Source organism: Rissa tridactyla, chromosome 2, assembly GCF_028500815.1.
Source record: "Rissa tridactyla isolate bRisTri1 chromosome 2, bRisTri1.patW.cur.20221130, whole genome shotgun sequence".
Classification (NCBI taxonomy): Eukaryota; Metazoa; Chordata; class Aves; order Charadriiformes; family Laridae; genus Rissa; species Rissa tridactyla.
In genome coordinates, this window is record NC_071467.1 from 160,273,545 (window position 1) to 160,291,467 (window position 17,923).

General features: G+C 38.2%; 1 protein-coding gene across 14 annotated transcripts in view; it reads left to right on the forward strand.

The window, feature by feature from the left end:
• Positions 1–17,923, forward strand: part of KMT2C (lysine methyltransferase 2C) — a 203,808-nt gene that overhangs the window by 111,384 nt on the left and 74,501 nt on the right. For 11 of the 14 annotated variants that reach the window (XM_054193123.1, XM_054193120.1, XM_054193122.1 and 8 more), the window contains 5 exons: positions 93–253; positions 2,820–2,933; positions 3,733–4,472; positions 13,763–13,882; positions 16,313–16,429. In XM_054193123.1, the coding sequence (XP_054049098.1) occupies positions 93–253; positions 2,820–2,933; positions 3,733–4,472; positions 13,763–13,882; positions 16,313–16,429 (1,252 nt within the window). The remainder of the gene's footprint in view (positions 1–92; positions 254–2,819; positions 2,934–3,732; positions 4,473–13,762; positions 13,883–16,312; positions 16,430–17,923) is intronic. The other 3 variants (XM_054193126.1, XM_054193131.1, XM_054193134.1) reach the window with 3 other exon arrangements.

Sequence of the window (17,923 nt, forward strand, 5' to 3'; positions counted from 1 at the left end):
TGGAAAACAGTGTTATTTTCTAATTGATTTTGGCTAGGATACTTTGTATTTTTACTATTAAAATCGTAGTCACACTTATTTAATCTCCCCAGGTGGATCCACATAGAATGTGACAGATCTCCAGGTAGTGAATTGGAGTCTCAGTTCAAAGACTACATCTGCACTCTTTGTAAACAAGGAGAAGGGGATCAGGCTCAGTCATGTGATGTAATGGGCACTTCCGAACTCATTCCTGAACCTGACAGTGTCACAGGTAATCAAACGCAACCTTTGTATTTCCAAAATGCTAGTATCAAATACAAATATATGCAGCTGTCTCACTAAGTCTTTTGTGAACCAGCTGCTCATATTCTGCTCTGTGGAGTTCATCCATTCCTTTATTTAGCAGCAGCTTCTCAAGCAATCCATGGGTGAGCCATCTTTTCAATATGCTTTTTGGCTTCCTGGCTTCAGGATCCTGTATTTAAAACGTGAGCAAGTAAACACCTTAATGGTGGCTCTCAAGCTTCCAGCTCCAGCTTCCCAGCTTGTAGCTGTAAACTTCTCTAATTCTGGGGGGATGTCGTACAGTTCATAAATGTATTCATTTGCCAGCCTAACTCTTTTATTCATTTGTGCCTAACTACCAGGCACAAGCCAGCTTCTGGTAGATGTTCCCGGAGACCTTCAGTTTTCCTGTTTCCCTCTTGCTACTTGTCAGTCTCATAGTGCCCATTCTCCTCACTATGTCCAGGTAGGAGACAGCAGTGGAAGCTGGACTATGCTTAAGGGACAGGTATATTTAACTACAAAGCCTTCAATCAAGTGTCCTTTCTCAAAACAATATATGATTAGTCATCTTATTTCTGAGAGATTCTTGTCTAAATGGACAAATCAAGCAGAAGGTGAAAAGGGAAGTTGTAGAGAGGTGTAAAGAATTTTTTAAAAAAAATTACTAAGTAACAGTAAGGAACAGAGAGAACTTGGATCTGCTGATCTGGGTCTGGTGGGTCATCTGCAAGAGCTGTGTAATGAACTCCCAACTGAATGCCTTTGTGTATTTAACACCACGTGCTCTGTTGGACAGCACGTTCAGGCTGAATTTGCTAAGTACAGTTGTGGTTAAATTTGGAAGCAAGGTAAAATCTAACAGATTAACTGAAGTACCACTGCCATGTGCGTTTTCGATGCTTAAATAGCAATACTTATGCATTGATCTTTTTGTTAAAAGAAATTGATAGCTCAGTTGCGTAAGTATCTGTGTTTTCGAAAGCCTGATGCTTTTTGACTGGAAAGGGGAAGTGTTGGACTGCAACAGAACTCTAATTCTTGTGTGTTAAAACAGATGTTTTGTGTAAACAAGTCATTTTCTCTGATGTTAGCCTGTACACATAAGTGGATACCTTTCGTGAGCAGTAAAGAAATGATGAAAAAGATGATCCTGGAGGAAGGGCAGTGACAGTAGGTAAATGTATGTAAATGAGCAGAAGTCATCTGTCAGTGAACACGTGCACCAAGTTAGAGAAAGTGGCGGCTTCAGCCTTTGAAGATCACTTCCATTCTGAAAGGTTAGTAGAGGCTGTTGGACTGTCAGGCAGTGTATTTACAACAGTTAGGAAGATGTCCAAGTAATATCCAAAACTTACACTGGAAAAACTCCCAGTCTTCTACTGAAAACCCTTTTGAATAAGTAACAGGTTTATTTGAAAGGCTAAAGTTTTAAGTAATAACTTCTGTTAGGATTTGTAGCGAGTAGAAGCATTGACAAGCAGCATACTCTTCTCCCCAGGGAAGAACAGGACTGTCATCTCAACTACTAGGAGTAATGTGGAGCTATTACATCAGTACAGTTATGCAGTGTTTTAGACCCAGGAGAGCACTTTTGTACACTAAAATCGGATCTGGAGCCAATCTAAATGATCGTTTCCTCAAAGTTAAAATATCACTTTAAAGTTGGCAAAGTCTGAGAGCAGTTTTTAGGTGCTAAAAGTAGCATCACCTAACACTTCCTGGGTTTTTGAACTTTAAAAGAGACGTTCCTGAACAGAAAACTGTATTCATTTGACTTTTTTTTCTGCTAACATCTGCGGAGGATCAGTTCCTTCTGAGTTAACGCTTACTATATACTTCGTTTTTCCTGCTCCTGCTTTGTCTGGTGCCTTTTAATGCCTTTTCCTTAGCTGAAAAAGCTTTTACATGAGGAAAAAAAACCAGTATTTCCTGTTTCTGTGCTCTATAATGATACTGTCAGCCAAAGAAGTGCTCAATAGTTCCTTTTCCATACAAATTCCTTTATTTAATATGAGGAACTCACAGATTAACTCACTCACTCTGTGCCACAGATTAAAGTGGCAAAATTTAGTTTTCATGTTGTTGAACAGGTAGGTTGAAAATCAGTGTTCCACGTGCCGATAGTAGATGGAACCTCATATCCATGCCATAAGCCATTATGGCATTTGTATAAAAAATTGAAGTCTTCATGCTACAAGTTCTGTTGAATTTAGCAGACTGGAACTTGAGAAAAGACTTTTTTGTATTGCTTAGGTAGTGCGAAAGTCTGTGACTGTGTAAATTAAATTTTCACAATTAGGTGCATATAATTGCTTTACAGACATTTTTCACTGTCTGAAAGATATAAAACAGCTTCAGTGTTAATGAGAAAAAGGCTCTTAATCTTTAAGAAGTAGCTTTCTCATTGACCTGATTTGTCCTAACTGCTATCATATTGTTAAATATCATTCTCTTTAGCCAAAAAGTCAAACAGTGACAGCAACTACTGATGCCAAAGTAATAGAATAAACATTGTATCAATTTTGATAACTTCTTTGCCTCTCCTTAAGCTTGTACAAATGAAATGGAAATGGAAAGTGGTGGAGAGGACGCAACATTTCAGGAACAACCCGTTACTGGTGATGGCCCTGGTCAAGAATCAGCTGTTGGATGTGTCACAGACGGTAAGAAAGAGTTTCGCAGTCTGAGAAAATGCCAGTACAGAATCCTTCAGAACCCTCTTCCATTCAGTAAGGTTTGTGGTACTTTATAAATTTAAGAGGAAAAGGTGCCTGGAAAGGAGACAGATTGCATCAGTTCTGCTATCTGAACTCTCAAGCAAGAGTATTAACTTTCTTGCTGAAGAAATATTTTATTGATGGTCTTCAGAATATTTGTGTAGGAGAAAGTTGTTCTACTTTTCTGGTGGGACTGGCTTTCTTCAAAAGCTGGAAATGCAGCTAAATGCTTTTGTACGCTGAAGGTTTATAGTAAAAACCGCTATTTGTTGCTATTCAAATGCAGTCACCCACACTTTAAGTCTTTTTTGTTTGTAGCTGCAAATAACTGGATTGGATTAATTTTCCCTGGTGTGTTTTGGGGCACGCTGTAGGTCTTCTTCCCAGTTTATACTATTTGTGGTTGTAACTCCACAAATATCTTTGGTTAAGGATCTCTTCTTTTAGCTGCCTACCTGGCAATCTGTATTCAGATTCCTCAAAAATTAATCTTGGCCCTACTTTCTTGTGATTTGCTCTGCTGTGTTTCCAGGGAAGAAAAATAATGAACTAAACCCATAGACTACTATAAATGTAGGTATAAAGAAAGATATTTATGAAGTATATTTTAAGCTACATATTAAATTCACTTCAGTAAAGTGATATGGACTTGCTGTACTTGATGTGTACCAAGTATACTTGTTGACCGGTACATCTGTGTAAGTTTTTCTTTTTCGCACTGAGCCTTTAATATGGTTGTACTTAGTTACAGGCATATCACCAGAAGAGAAGACCACAGAACTGGAAACAGAAGTCTCTGTTGAAATTAATTCAGCTGAAATGGAAATATCTCCTAAAAAGACACCAGCATCTGGTGACAGTCAGACTGAGAAAACGATGGAAGTGATGGAAGGTGTTCAAGCTGTGATACAGCAAGAGTTAGACAAACAAGTGGAAGAGACACAGCTACCACAAGGTAGTGTGGAGGTGTCACAAGTATCCACAGTAGACTCTCGGTCTCTGTCTTCAGTACCTGAGACCATAACTGTGACGCCAGAAATACGGGAGACTGAAAGTAAAGGAGATATTTGTATTCCTGTAGAACAACAACTGGAAATAACAAAAGTACAAAAAGATGTAGAAAAAGAAGAAACCCATGAAAAGTCAGAAGCACCAGCTCTTCTAGAAGCAGAAACTACTTCTGCAAATGAAGGTGTTGCAAATAGTTCACTGGTTGGAGACAAACCCCTAAAATCACCAGCTGAGACTTACCCCTCACTTCTCCCATCAGTTAATATAAACAAGACAAATGTGTCTTCCTCGCCAGATGTTTCATTAGACTTGCATTCTGCACGAGATGTCCAGCACGCTCAGCCCCCAGCACTGCCTTCCGCTGCTGGGAGCACTCTCCCAACAACTTACATATCAGTCACTCCAAAAATTGGCATGGGAAAACCAGCCATCACCAAACGCAAGTTTTCTCCTGGAAGACCCAGATCCAGACAGGTAAGCATGTAGAATATTTCATGATACGTTTATGAAGCGTATAGTTCAAATTTCAGTGCATGTAATGCATTAAATCTGCCTATTTTTTAGGACGTAGTCTGCATTTAGTCTTCTAAGTGAATGTGTAGTCTATTCCTTACAGAAGGTAATTTCACGTTAAATAATTGAGAGATCGAACATCATAAGGGTTCACTAGTGAGAATTAAAATTTCTTTCAGCTCGTGCTTAGAGCAAAATAAAAGAAAATTTGTTATATTTTTAATACATACACTACAAATGCAGATATACATAATGTCGTACCTTTTAACTTATCTCTTAATCTTTTTCATATATGTTTTTATTTTGGCTACTACTTTCAAAGTGTGTTAACATTTCTGAAACTGGCTTTATAGAAAAACCTGCAACAACTGTTCCTGTCATGCTGTCAGATATTATTTTGATCAACATTTTTAATGGTGTTGCAAATAATTTGATGGTTTTGTTACATTAGCAAATTCTACAAAGAACTATCTGGTACAAATGGTTGTGGTTTGACTCAGATTAAATTTGATAAGTGAAAAGAATCCTTAAGTCTGTCGCCTTCTGCAACATCTTGCTCTCTATGCGAGTCGCGTAGTTGTGGGGATAATACTTCATCAATCTGTAGGATTTATTTTGTGTTTGCAAAATTCTACACAAAAAGTATGTCAGTGTGACAGATTAGTGTTTCATTTCTGCTCTCATCACAATTTATTTTTAGTCTTTGGGATTTCTAGGTTGATGATTTCATGCTTTTCTGAACTTAGCTTTAAAAACCTTTTTATGTATTGCACAATTCTTTCCATTTTTACTTGTTACCTAAGGGTTCAAAATTATTGCTTCCTAAGAAAAGGTATGAGATAGTGTTCTGGAAGGGCTAAAAGTATATAGTAAAGTCAATAAACATACTATAAGAAATTAAATTTGGAAGGTTTTAGAGTATCTCTGGGGTTTTTTAACCCTCAAATGCATGCATGTGTAAAAATCATTTTCTTAATAGTCTGTACTGTCCTTAAATTATTATTTTTTTTTTCTCAGCTTATGATGAAAAGTGAAGAGGGGTGGGGTTCTTAGGCAGTCTAAAATGAATTCAGTTGTTCTCTTGGGGAAGTCTGTTTGTCTTCTTTTGTGTTCCAGTAAGAGTTGTATTTATTTCTTTTGCCCCTGCTCTGCATGGGAACCAGCATGATGATACTGGTACTAAAATGAACCACCAGAGAACCCACTGAGGAAAACATGAAGGCTGGCCCCAACTGTAAATGCCTGTAGCAGAATAGATAAGCATCTTAAAAAAACCAAACCAAAATCAGCTGTAAAAGTAGCAATTTGTATGTTCTGTGTAGATATTAACCTCTTAATACGTGATGTGAGTGATGCAAATAAACTGAGTGGAATTACAGTTTACAAGTCAGGTGTAACACAAAATCCTAGCTGTGATGCTCAATCAATACAATGTGGTCAACAGTTTGCAAATTGTGTTTTAAAATACAAAGGTGCTCAGCAGTGCCGGCTGTAGAACTGAACAAGTTACTTGTAAAATTCATGATCTGTCCTGTAAAAGTATGTGAGAAGTCTGTTAAGGTTCCTTTTGATTTCGATTATCTTTGTCTTGCACTTTAAACACCTATGAAGCTGGAACTTTGTGAAATTAATAGCAATTTTCTGCGAAGAAAAACTCGTACATACTTTGTTTTAAGTCCCAGTACGCTTTCTTGCTTTCTGCTGATTATTCAGTTTTAGCACAGATTGGCACCTCGTGGAAATCAGTGAAAAACTCTCTTGAGTAAGGGCTGAAAAAAAATAAGACCCCACAGATACTTGATTAATGAAATATACACCATTTTTTTCTGACCAGTAGTCTAAATTTAGCTTAACTAGTTGGTAGGAATCCTTTTCAGACTCTTCATCGGTCAGTTTTTACTTTTGTTCATCTCATTTTCCAAGTTGGACATGAAGATACAAGTCTTGTACCTGTAGATAAAGTCTTGAAATGAAAAAAGAGAAAAAACTTGTATATAGTAGATGTTTTCTAAACCCAGCTTTATTATTAGAACCTTATTTCTGCTTTAACTGAACTTGGGAATTCTGTGTTTACTTTGCTGCAGTTAGATTTTTCTGGGTCACTGTGCAGTAAGGATATATCATATCCTTATATATATCCTTCATATATATATATATGAAAATATATCATATTTTCAGAAATATGGGTATGCTTTAAACAATGACAAAATTATCTCTGGTGCTGCAAGTTTGCCATGTTCGCTTCCTATGTTGGGCCTTTGCTGAGGGACTGAAACCTGTCAAAAGATGATCTGCAGAGTAAAAGTAAGAGATTTAGCAATGTCCAGTTACAGGTAGGTGCTTTCCTTTTGAGCAAGATGTAACTGGACAAATCCACAATAGGTCAGGCATGTGTTTAAATGTTTTAGCCTTTGAATTGCACGCAGAAATTGGTTTAGGTTTAGGTTGGTTTTCTTAATTAATATTTTTGATGTAAACATTAAGGTTTTTTTTAAAGAATTGCGTACTTTTCCAAATCAAGAGTTGCGGGATGGGAGCAGAAGCCTCTAAATATATTTGATTGTCAAAGAACACCTTGTGTTTTTATCTGAATTCTGCTCAATTTATGTCTTCTCAAAAAGTGCACCTTAGGTGTAGTGATTTTTTTAGTTAATATTTGTTCCAGTTCTCTGGGGAAAAAAAGCTACATTTTTCTGGTATTTGTGCCAGCAGGCCTAGTATGACTTTCTTTATAATCAACTCATCGTATGTGATTTTAGAAGCTGATTCACAAATTGGCAAAAGAAAGAAGAATCCTCATAGCTGTAACCATAATCCTTCTGATGCTCTCTCCTGCCGACCTTCAGTGCTCTCCAGACACTTCCGTGTGCCATGGTCGGGTTTGGCTTCCTCTTACATGACCATTCTTTGGGGCGGGTTTGAAAGCAAGTAAGCAGGCTTTCACCAGGTATAAAACCAAAGAATTAAGGCCTGTTGTTTCTTTATGTCATACTCTACAGACACTTCAAAACGGATGTTTTCTCCCAATTCTGGCTTAGGGGGAGCACCATATTGGGCAGGTGCTGGCAGCTGAGAAAAGTGCTGCTTTCTGCTGTTCCTTCTTATTTTTCAGGCCAAGTGTGGCCTCACCGCTGAAGAAGGGACTTAATTTAAAACATTTTAGCCTGACACAATGTTCCAGTGCTTGTCTGTCTGAAGATGATCACATTGATCTGAAACAAGTAAAAAGTTGAGAAAAAAAAATCTGGAGGAAAAAATGCTGCTATGAAGTTCTAGGTATAGCAGTTCGGAATAAACCAGTTCTTTGCTGGGTGTCACTAAAGAGGAATTTTGCCTTCTCAAAAGCAGATTAAATTTTATGGGTCTGAGGTGTGCTTCTTTCTCTTTAGAAAATAACACATAGGGCTGTTGTGTCGCTTTGTGTCAGGACCTCGGTTATGGGATACAAAGGTTGCCTTGCAGCTGGATGAGTTCTTAGGGACATGCCTTAGAGGGCAATGAAATAAGAAAGGTTATACAAATAGGATTGGCTTATTTTTAGCGATTAAAGAGGTTGCGGCTCCTATACGCGGTGAAGCTAACATTGGCTGCGCAGCTGCTTTCTTTTGTTGCACAAAGGAACCGTCGTTGCAGAACTACTTGCTTGTCCAGGACTGCACAGGTTTAAAATAGATACTCCATCAAGAGTCTGATTACTCTGCGGATGCAGCAGACAAGCCAACAGTAGCCAGTTTCCGTAGGTGTCAATATTCTTCACTTTCTCCTAAAAGATTTAAATCTTCTAATACGTAATTTACCTGTTAAAATGTCCTGTTCCTGTTTAAAAAAAAAAAATAATATAAAAAATCCATTGCAATGGGTTGATTCATAGGAAGAAGAACACACACACAAAAAAAAGTCTGGATCCTGAATATGTTGCTCCTCAATTTTACAAGACGCATGCTTCACTGAAGGCAGGGGTATCAGATTCTGATTTGGATTTGTTTTCGTTAAAGTTAATGTATTGTGCTGGGTAGTAGGATGAATTATTATCCCTTTCTTCAAAATCTATTAATACAATTGCTAATAAAATATATTTGAATAATTACTCGGTTTTGCTGTTGAATACAAAGTTATGCATAATCTGAAGTGATTCCCTGTATTGGATCTTTATAGTTTGCATTTGTAATAGGCTTTAGTGATGTCTCTGCAGCTCCACTGCATCACTCCTATTTTGAAAGGACTAAAATCCATCTCACAAACAGTGAAGACAATATTCTGCTTAAAACTATCAGTGTTGTCGTCACCACCCTTCTCCTCCCCTAGTATTTTTGCAGGCATCACTACCTTGGTTAGAAGCAACAGGAGAAAATCCATCTTCTAAACAAAAGGGGAGCTATGTATAAATCAACATATAGGTACAGTTACACTGATTAAAATTGCTTTTGCTGGTACAAGCCTATTCTGCTTTGGAGAATGTGTTTGTTCTGTGTCACCATAAATAAGGTGAACTTCTGCTAACAGTGTTTGTTAGGAGAGCATATTATCCATACCTTCAGCGACAGGTAATCTTTAAATCTGCATCCAGCCCAGTGAGAGCACCCTCGACTGAGGGAGTCTAGTGATAGGACAAGGGGTAACAGTTTCAAACTGAAGGAGGGTAGATTTAGATTAGGTACTAGGAAGAAATTCTTTACTGTGAGGGTGGTGAGACACTGGCACAGGTTGCCCAGGGAAGTTGTCAATGCCCCATCCCTGGAGGTGTTCAAGGCCAGGCTGGATGGGGCTTTGAGCAGCCTGGTCTAGTGGGAGGTGTCCCTGCCCAGGGCAGGGGGCTGGAACTGGATGAGCTTTAAGGTCCTTTCCAACGCAAAGCATTCTTTGATTCTCTGATCTGCCAGGCTTAGCCTCTCGCTGACTTCCCGTGGCTTTTGATCCATGGACTGTCTCTTTTATGTTTCCGTTATCCTGCTTCATACTGGAGCCAAACTGGTTTTTACATATATGCGAAATTCAGTTGTTCATAGATCAGAGATACTCGCTAGTAGCTGCCAGTGTGATAAAGTCTTTACAGTGCAGTCCTCAGAGTTGGGTCTGTACAGTGTCTATGTATCTGAATTAAACAAATGTGAAATAGTTATTTTTGCAACAGCACTGTGTGCTGGAAAGCATAATATGAAATTAGTAAGTGGAGGGCATTACAAAGAGGTGAGAATGGTCTGTAGAATAGTATTGAAAAGAAAATAATAAGTTTCTACTGTTTCTGTTTTACCGTTAAGTTTTATTTTAGAATGAGTTCCATGGAAAATACTATTATTAGGGGTGTTTAATTTTCGTCATGGAGATACTGGTGATCGCTATTATATGGCTCACTACATATTTCTAGGTGTTTTAAGAGATTTTCTAAAATGACACTCAAAAATGCAAAGCATCGTGATGGGTCTGGATGTGTGTTCTTTCTTGGGTATTATGACCTTTTTGCTGTCTTCAGTTACTTGGTGCCACTTAAGCTTGTTGTTGCATGCATGGTAGGTGTTGAAAAAAAAAAAAGATCAAAAAGGGTTTTGTTCAAGGATTAGTTTTTGTTATGGTTCTTACGTTTTTTTTTTTAATGAGGGGAGCTATATTTTGAACAGATTAAATTTTGTTCATGACCCTAAAATTACATTAAATATTAAAATGCAAATCCAGGTTTGTGCATTTGCAATTGCAGTAGATTTCATAAAGCGTTAAGCACCTAAACACAGTCAGTGGTAATTTAGTGAGATCTCCTGACCCCTGCTGACATCGGGTTTCCTTTTGTTACAATTTACTTGCAGCTGTGTTGTTCAATTTCGAGGACTCAAGAATATGATGGAGAATTAGAACTTCCTGTTTCTGTCACAGTACATAATTATTGCTGTGGTTCTGATGTAAATGAACTGAGTAGAACTTTCTCTTCAGTGCTGTGTGGTAATAGGCATTAATTAAAAGCCAAAATATAATTAGTGCATCTCTTTGATGTAATTCATTTGTTCGTAGTATTGTGGAAGTGTGTGTTTTTAATTAAGTTTATCTGACCAAGAATGCGTATGTTTCTGATCTACAATAAAACTTGGATTAAATTTCCAATTTAATTCTTAACAATATGGTTCATGAATCATATACAATTCATTTTGTTTTGGAAGACCAAGTATTTCATATTGAGATTTAATATTCTATTAGCTTTTTAATCTTTTGAATATACTTAATCACCAGAGAAGTGTATCTTCTTAAAAGGAAAATAGTTTTGTATGTCCCAAATAAGAGTAGGTAGTTTTAGTCTTTGATTAGGTATTTTCAGCAAGTTTGATATCTTGAATTTTGACCTTTAGCAAGCGTGTTGCCCCCCTTGTAGATTGATGTAAAGATTGTTTCCAAGATACACAGATTTTCTTTGAGTTGCCATATTATAAGAACAGTTACTTACTGTGCATTATGAATTTAGAAATATAGGGAAACTGTACCTAAAATTCAATGAATGTTTTAACTTTTATCTTGCTAACATTCTTTGATTTTAAAAATATGTCTCGCATAGCAAAGGTAAATCTCCTATTCCACAAACGTGCTGATGCTGTTGCTAACTAGTGTGACAGTGCTCAGTAAAAACATGAGATTTGGACAGAGAACTGACTAATAAAGCACAGTGCTCCTGATTTGACAAAATCAGACTTCAGTCTTGCCATTTCCACCTGCTGGAAGTTGCGGTGGGCTGGAGGAGTGGGATTCACCCAGCCGCAAATACCTGCAGTGTTAGAGATCTGTTGTAGTCACCCTGAGGTTCCCGTTGGAGCCACTGGAGAGAAGTGGGGATGTACAGGGCGAGACTGATCTGACACCTTCCATCCCATGCCATGAGATGCCTTCTACAAGCACCCATGTCCCTTTGCTGACCATGCAGGGGGCCCAGGGTGGTTCAGCACAAGAGTGATGTGTGTTTCAGAGGAGTCACCCCAGGAGTGTGTTTGGGTAGGTGTATCCAACCACCGTTTCTGTGGAAGTTTGCTTGGGTTCTTTCTGCCCGTTTCTGGCTTGGTGCAGTTGTGTCCCTGTTATGCCATGAATATTGTGCCCTTATGTCCTGGATGTGAACAAGGACTTCGCAGGTGCAGAGGGTTTCTGCTCAACGCTATTCCCCTGTTAGACGTTGTTGATCCTTTTGATCTGCTGAGTTATCTGCGTGATAACCATCTAACTGAAGCCAAGTAAAAAAACTAGGATAGCAGAATCTTCCAATGTAAGGTATTTAATGAAGCGTACTCACTTTAACCCAAGTGCAGGTGAGCAGTTGCTGGCACTAGCAGTTCAGCTGGAGTATTTTTTTCGAAGCATCTTGGCAGGGGGAGGACAATGGAGGGAAGCTGAAAACATAGAGGTGACCTTCGCGCCACCAAGCAGTTCATAGCCTGTGTGTCTCTGTACCCCTTGTGTGGACAACGTTGTAAAGTGGTGGGTTTTTTTGGTTTTTCTAAACTGTTACATTGTCCATGTTCCCTTTACCATGCAGGCATAGCTAAACTCCTAGAAAGCAGATTTATACTGAATACCACCATGTCCACACTGTGGGTTGTACCACTTGCCAATGTTAGCATTTTTAAAATGCAACTTCTGTGCATAATTGGACTTTTAGGTCACTGACAACCTTTTTCTTTTGGCTCTGTTGTGCCAGTTTGAATACTGAGCTATCTGAGCAGCCGTAGGTTACTCCCTCCCCAACTCTGCAAGCAGAAGGTGTCACATGAGCTTTTCCTCCTCTGCTCCAGGGTAAGCGAGATGTTGGCTCATACCCACCTTCATCAGCAGATTGAGCTAACCTGGCCGTGCCTTACATGGGTCACGGAGGTCTTGCCCGGGATCCTTCTGGCCTGAAATCAGTTGAGGCATAGCCCTATTTTCAGTCAGCACGGCTGTTAGCAAAATACCGATTTACAGTCTGAGATGAATACATGTTTTGATGAGTTGTTGATTCCAAAGAAACTGTTTCCTGCACATTCTTGATGGAGAATGTTTCATTTCAGAAACCCCCCACGTTTTGCAAAGCTGTGTCATTTTTCTTAATGCTTGTATAGACCAGTATTCAAAAGCACAAGCGTATTTGGGCTTGCCCATGTGAGCAGTGATGAATGTGTGAATAGTTGGGACTATTAGTATGCATAATGTCATTCCATATCATCCATGCGATTCTGCTGCTGAATGTCATTCTGGAGAAGGTAAACCTATACTTTTCATCTGTTTTACTTCTCATCTTGGTATTCATTTTTTTTCTTACTCTCGTAAACTTTGAATTAGGAAAACCTATTATTCTTCAACTATTCTAATTTGTAAATTCAGAATGAAGTCATTTATGATGGCTGTCTCCTGCAGACTTTTCTCAGGGTTCGAGGAAGTCTTCCACAGATTTTAATGTGTATGAGGAACTTCAGCGGGTTTTTTTTTCTTTTCCATCTTAGCACTTTCTTCTTGTTTTGCTGTATTTCTTGTGACAGTTATACAGTATCTCACCGTGGTGGGAACTATATAAATAAGGATAATAATCAATTAGTTGAAAAGAGTTTGTAGGTACAGCATATGGATGTATATTACTACATGTATATAATAACATATTAAAATTTGATACCACAGCGTAAAATAAAAACACTGGGGTAAAAAAAAAAAATTAATAGTGGAGTTTTCTAATGGTTTGTTTGTGGCAGACTTGCAGGAGAGAGATACTTTGTTAATTACCATGGCTGTTTTTCTTTTCTTTTTTTCCCAGTGGTTTATTTATATTCCTTTTGTTTCACACACTTCTCTGACTAGTTGTTGCTGTGATTGTCAGTAGTTTAGACTCAAAAGTCGACTAAGGCCACCTGTTCTTTCAAAATGTGATTTGAAGTGTAAAAGGGGATGGTGTCATCTCAAACTACTGTCGTCTTTTGATGCAATAAAATTTAGGGATATAACTTGTTATGATTGCTTGCTTTTGATTTGTATTGTGCTTTGTTTATAAAACTCATTTTGTTGTACTTAACCATCGGTTGGAGGTTAATGTTTGTTTTAGTATATGTTTCAGTGAGAACCTAAAAATTTCCCACCTTCCTCTCAGTGAACTAATTGACTACTTAAGTTAACGTAGAATTGCCTATGCCTGCATGTGCTTTGCTTTTCAGATTTTTTTTTTTGTTGCTTGCTTTTTTTCTTCTTTTTTTCCTTTTTTTTTTTTTTTTTATGTTGCAAAGTTTTATACATCTATTTTCTCACCTACCGTATCCTAGGGGGCTTGGAGTACCAATAATACAGTCAGCCCACCTTCCTGGTCCCCAGACATTTCAGAAGGTCGGGACATTTTTAAATCCAGACAGCTTCCTGGCAGTGCCATTTGGAGCATCAAAGTGGTAAATAATTTGAATTTATTTTCATGTATCCATTGCTATCTTTCTGCTGTAGAGACTAGTGATGAAATTCTGTATCTCACAACTGAATTAATCTTCCATTCTATTACTGTTTAAGGCCTTTAAAAATTATTGAAACTCTGGAGCTTTCAGGTTAAAAAAGTGTGCTTTCCAGAGTGTACAGTATGATGGCATTGCCCTGATTTTCAATGGCAAAGAATAGCTTGTATTACCAATTTTTTGTGTGTGCTGAGTACTTCACTTTTTGTGGTTGGCTTTACATAGCTGTCAAAAAAAATTACCTGAGAAGGAAAATGTCCTTAAGACTGGCAGCAAGGTAAGCCAGGCACGGAAAGGAGCAGAGGTCTGAAGGGTGGCCTGCATTTGTTACTGTGGAGAAATCTTGCGGAGTGGATTCAAAGTGACAGCGTTTTTAGCTTATGGGGGGGAAAAAAAAACAACTTTCCTACCTCATTAGATGGACCAAAGCTTGTATCCACAGTGACGTTTACCATTAAAAACACCTGAAGAAACTAAGTGGAATTATTACTTTTAAATAAAGGCAAAAAAGCTAAATGATGAATCTCTCACAAATAGCTGTAGCTTCCCAATGATTTATTTTCATCTCACTTTAACTCTCATGCTAATTTTATTTTAGTTTGACATTAGCTTAGCTTTTGCTGCTTTGAGCATTAATTTCCAGCTTAATATTCAGCATTAACATTGATACAAGTATGTGCTTATTCCTGTTACTAGTTGTGTGAAAATAACAATACTGATACCTGGCCTGAAACAGGCAAAATAAGAAACATGGCAGAAGAGTTTACATCTTAAAAAAATTGATGCTTCTATGTCCCGTGTGTGCATATGTATTAACTCCATATATATGTAAGGACAACATTTTTTCTTTCACCTTAGTATATATAAGTACTTCAACCATCAGTAACATCCTCCCTTTTGCTTCCTAAAATAGCATTGCGTTACATTACCTCATTGTGTAAGAGTAAGTCAATTTAATTTCTCTTCCCATTAATAGATGGATGTTAATAAAATTTTAACATCGGGATGCTTGGATTCTCCCTTTAATTATGACCATAAACTTCTATATCTTCTTTAAAACAGGAGTTGGCATATTTGAAAAATATTGTTGGTAATAATGAGCCCATAGTGCTGCTTTCCATCCAGGAAACTCCTGTCTCCATCAGTAAAGACTGTTCATGTCTGTTGGCCACACCATCCCCAAGGAGCTTTGTGGTTCCATCAACATTGTTTTATTGAGTAACTGTTTTGCCTTCGTACTAAAAGTAGTTTCCAGCAAACGTTTGGATGCAGGCACCGTATCTAGATACTCTGGATGGAGTCGTGCTGTATTAGGAGCCGAGATTATTCACAAATTTGAAATGCAAGAAATAATCTGATTGCTTATTTCATAGTAGGAAGAGTGCTTATTTGAGTATATGCCATAATTATTGTCAGTTGTACAGATCAGAGGCTCTGAAACACGTTGTAAAGATGTCTGATATAGCAGCCAGAACATTGGGACATTGTGAATGTGTTCTTTTTCTCTCTGGAAGTGATTAGGGAGGATTAAGGATCCTCTTTGTGTTTAATTAATTTTGAAATTAAAAAAAATAATAATTTCAAACTCAGTCACAGTATTAATATCAGGTAATTATTATTGAAAACATACTTGCTTTTCCGCAGTTAATTGTAGTTGAACATACTGTGAATACTCCAGAACATACAACGCTGCAACTGTGCGCGTGCGTCTAAAATAAAGAAGGGGAAAAAAGCAGCTGTCTAAAAATAAGTGGATATTTTCTAAGAAAAGTATCATCTTATGGGGAATGTCAATCTGAGCGTAATTGATATAATTAATATAAAAAGCTCTCTCTGTATCTGCTGAATTAAGAGAATTTGATGGAGCCAGCTCCTGCTTTGCTTTGGGAGCAGGATTGAGTCCTAATAAATTCCAGTTTTTGCATGATTATTCATAGCATAAGAAAAGCATCAATGATTGCAAGTAATCAAGTGTCCAGACCCTATTCAGAAGTCCCACGACTGAGCTGACTGTTTAAAAAGAAAAGAAAAATGAATCACAGAAGAGAGCATATTTGTTTTGGATACTTTGCAACTGTGGAAAAAAACCCCCACATTTCTGTATTTCCAGTTATTCCTGAGCAGAAAATAAACATTTCTGGTTTTGGCTGCTTTCTTACTGGTGATAAAGGTGATGATATTATGTCATGTAAGTAGTTAAAGGTATTTCACAATGATTTATGCAGTGACTTAGTGATTATGGCCTCATGTTCACTTGATATCATAGGGTGGTTGTTTACTTATGTTTTTCTCTAGATGAATTGAACAAGTTTGATATCCCATATAACAAAAGAACTTCAGGTTGCATTTAAATTGTTATCTTACATTGAATAGGGCCGTGGATCAGGATTCCCAGGGAAGCGGAGGCCACGTGGAGCGGGTCTTTCAGGAAGAGGTGGCAGAGGTAGATCAAAACTGAAAAATGGAGTTGGGACTGTAGTCATTCCAGGGGTAAGAACATTTATTTTGAAGTCACATTGTGGTCTGTTAATGTAAGGTAATTTTATTCAGCTATAATTCTTGTATTAAAATACTGTGTAAAACCAAAGAGCGTTAAAAAGCAGGGGTATTTGATAAAGCCTGGCTGTTACTGAGTGTTTGTGATGGAGAACTAGAGCACTGTAGCTTAATGGACCTGGAGCAATTTTATGCTGCTCTTGCCGCTTAAAGGCACTACCGTTGGGAGTCTTAGAGTACTCCTTCCATTTCCTCGGGTGGAAAACATGCTGGGTAGATGCAGCACTCACTGCAACAACAGAAAAGGGGAGAGCAAGGCTTGTGCATGAGAACGTAACCACAGCCAAAGCGGATCACAGCAGAGGTTTTACCCAGGGGACCAAAACTGAGTGCTGGGGGAAGTGTGCAGAAACAGAAGCGGCCTAGAGAAGGAGCCACTTCAACGGTTTGTGGCTTGGGGACTTGCTGAACAGGAGAAGGTATCTTTGTCCTGGGCAGCATGTGTTGGAGCTTTCTTTCATGAATTTGTCTACTCACTTTTAAAAACATTTGGAAACCATGTTCATGTTTTTTAGTTCTACAGCTCATCGACCTGTTGTCTTAAATTGCTGCTTGCTGGTTTTGCTGCCTGCTCCTTACTGCTCTTACAGAAGGGGCAGTGAAGAGTTGTTTCCTGTTCACCTCCTCTGCCCCATGCCACTCAGTTTCTACACATCTCTGTCATTTTTGCTCCTTCTCCTTCCACTCTTTCCTTGCTAGTCTGGAGAATCCCAGTATTTTGAGTTGTTCCTTGTATGGAACCTATTCCATATTTTTGATCATCCTTGTCACTTGTTTTGTCATATTAATTTTTTTACTTTTTGAACTGTCATCTGCCTTTTCATAGCCCAGCACTCAGCTTTATGAAGAACTTGTGCAGTTCTTCACAGTTGTCTGTCCTTTTTTATTACTCTGAATATCATAATACTGTTGGCAAGCTTTGTCACCTTGCTCCTCGCTGGGTTTTTCAGATTGCACACAAGTGGGTTGAACACCACGGCCTGTTAGCAGACATCCCTATCAGATTCCACTAATGCTATTCTCCCACATAGAAAACTGATAATTTATTTCATGTCTTGTGTCAATATAGGAACCATTCCTCTAATTCTATGTCGGTTTATCATTTTTTTTAAGGAGCATTGGTGAGGGACTTTGGCAAATGAATTTGGTAATGAAGTAAGTTACATCAGTCAGATTGCCCTGTCCCCAGGCTTGCTGACTCCTTCAGAGAGCTCTGATAGATCCTCATTTACCATAATTAAAGCTTCCTTCACTGTTTAACAAAACATAATTCATATTAACGTGGCAGCAGGTTCTCTGTTATGATCGAATGTCAGATATTCTGTAGGGATGGTACATGGCTTCCCCCCATGAGAAAGCAGTAGTTGCATTTGCCGTCCTTCATACTTACCGCCCTGAAGGGATTCTAAGCAAGTCGCTGCTCACCAC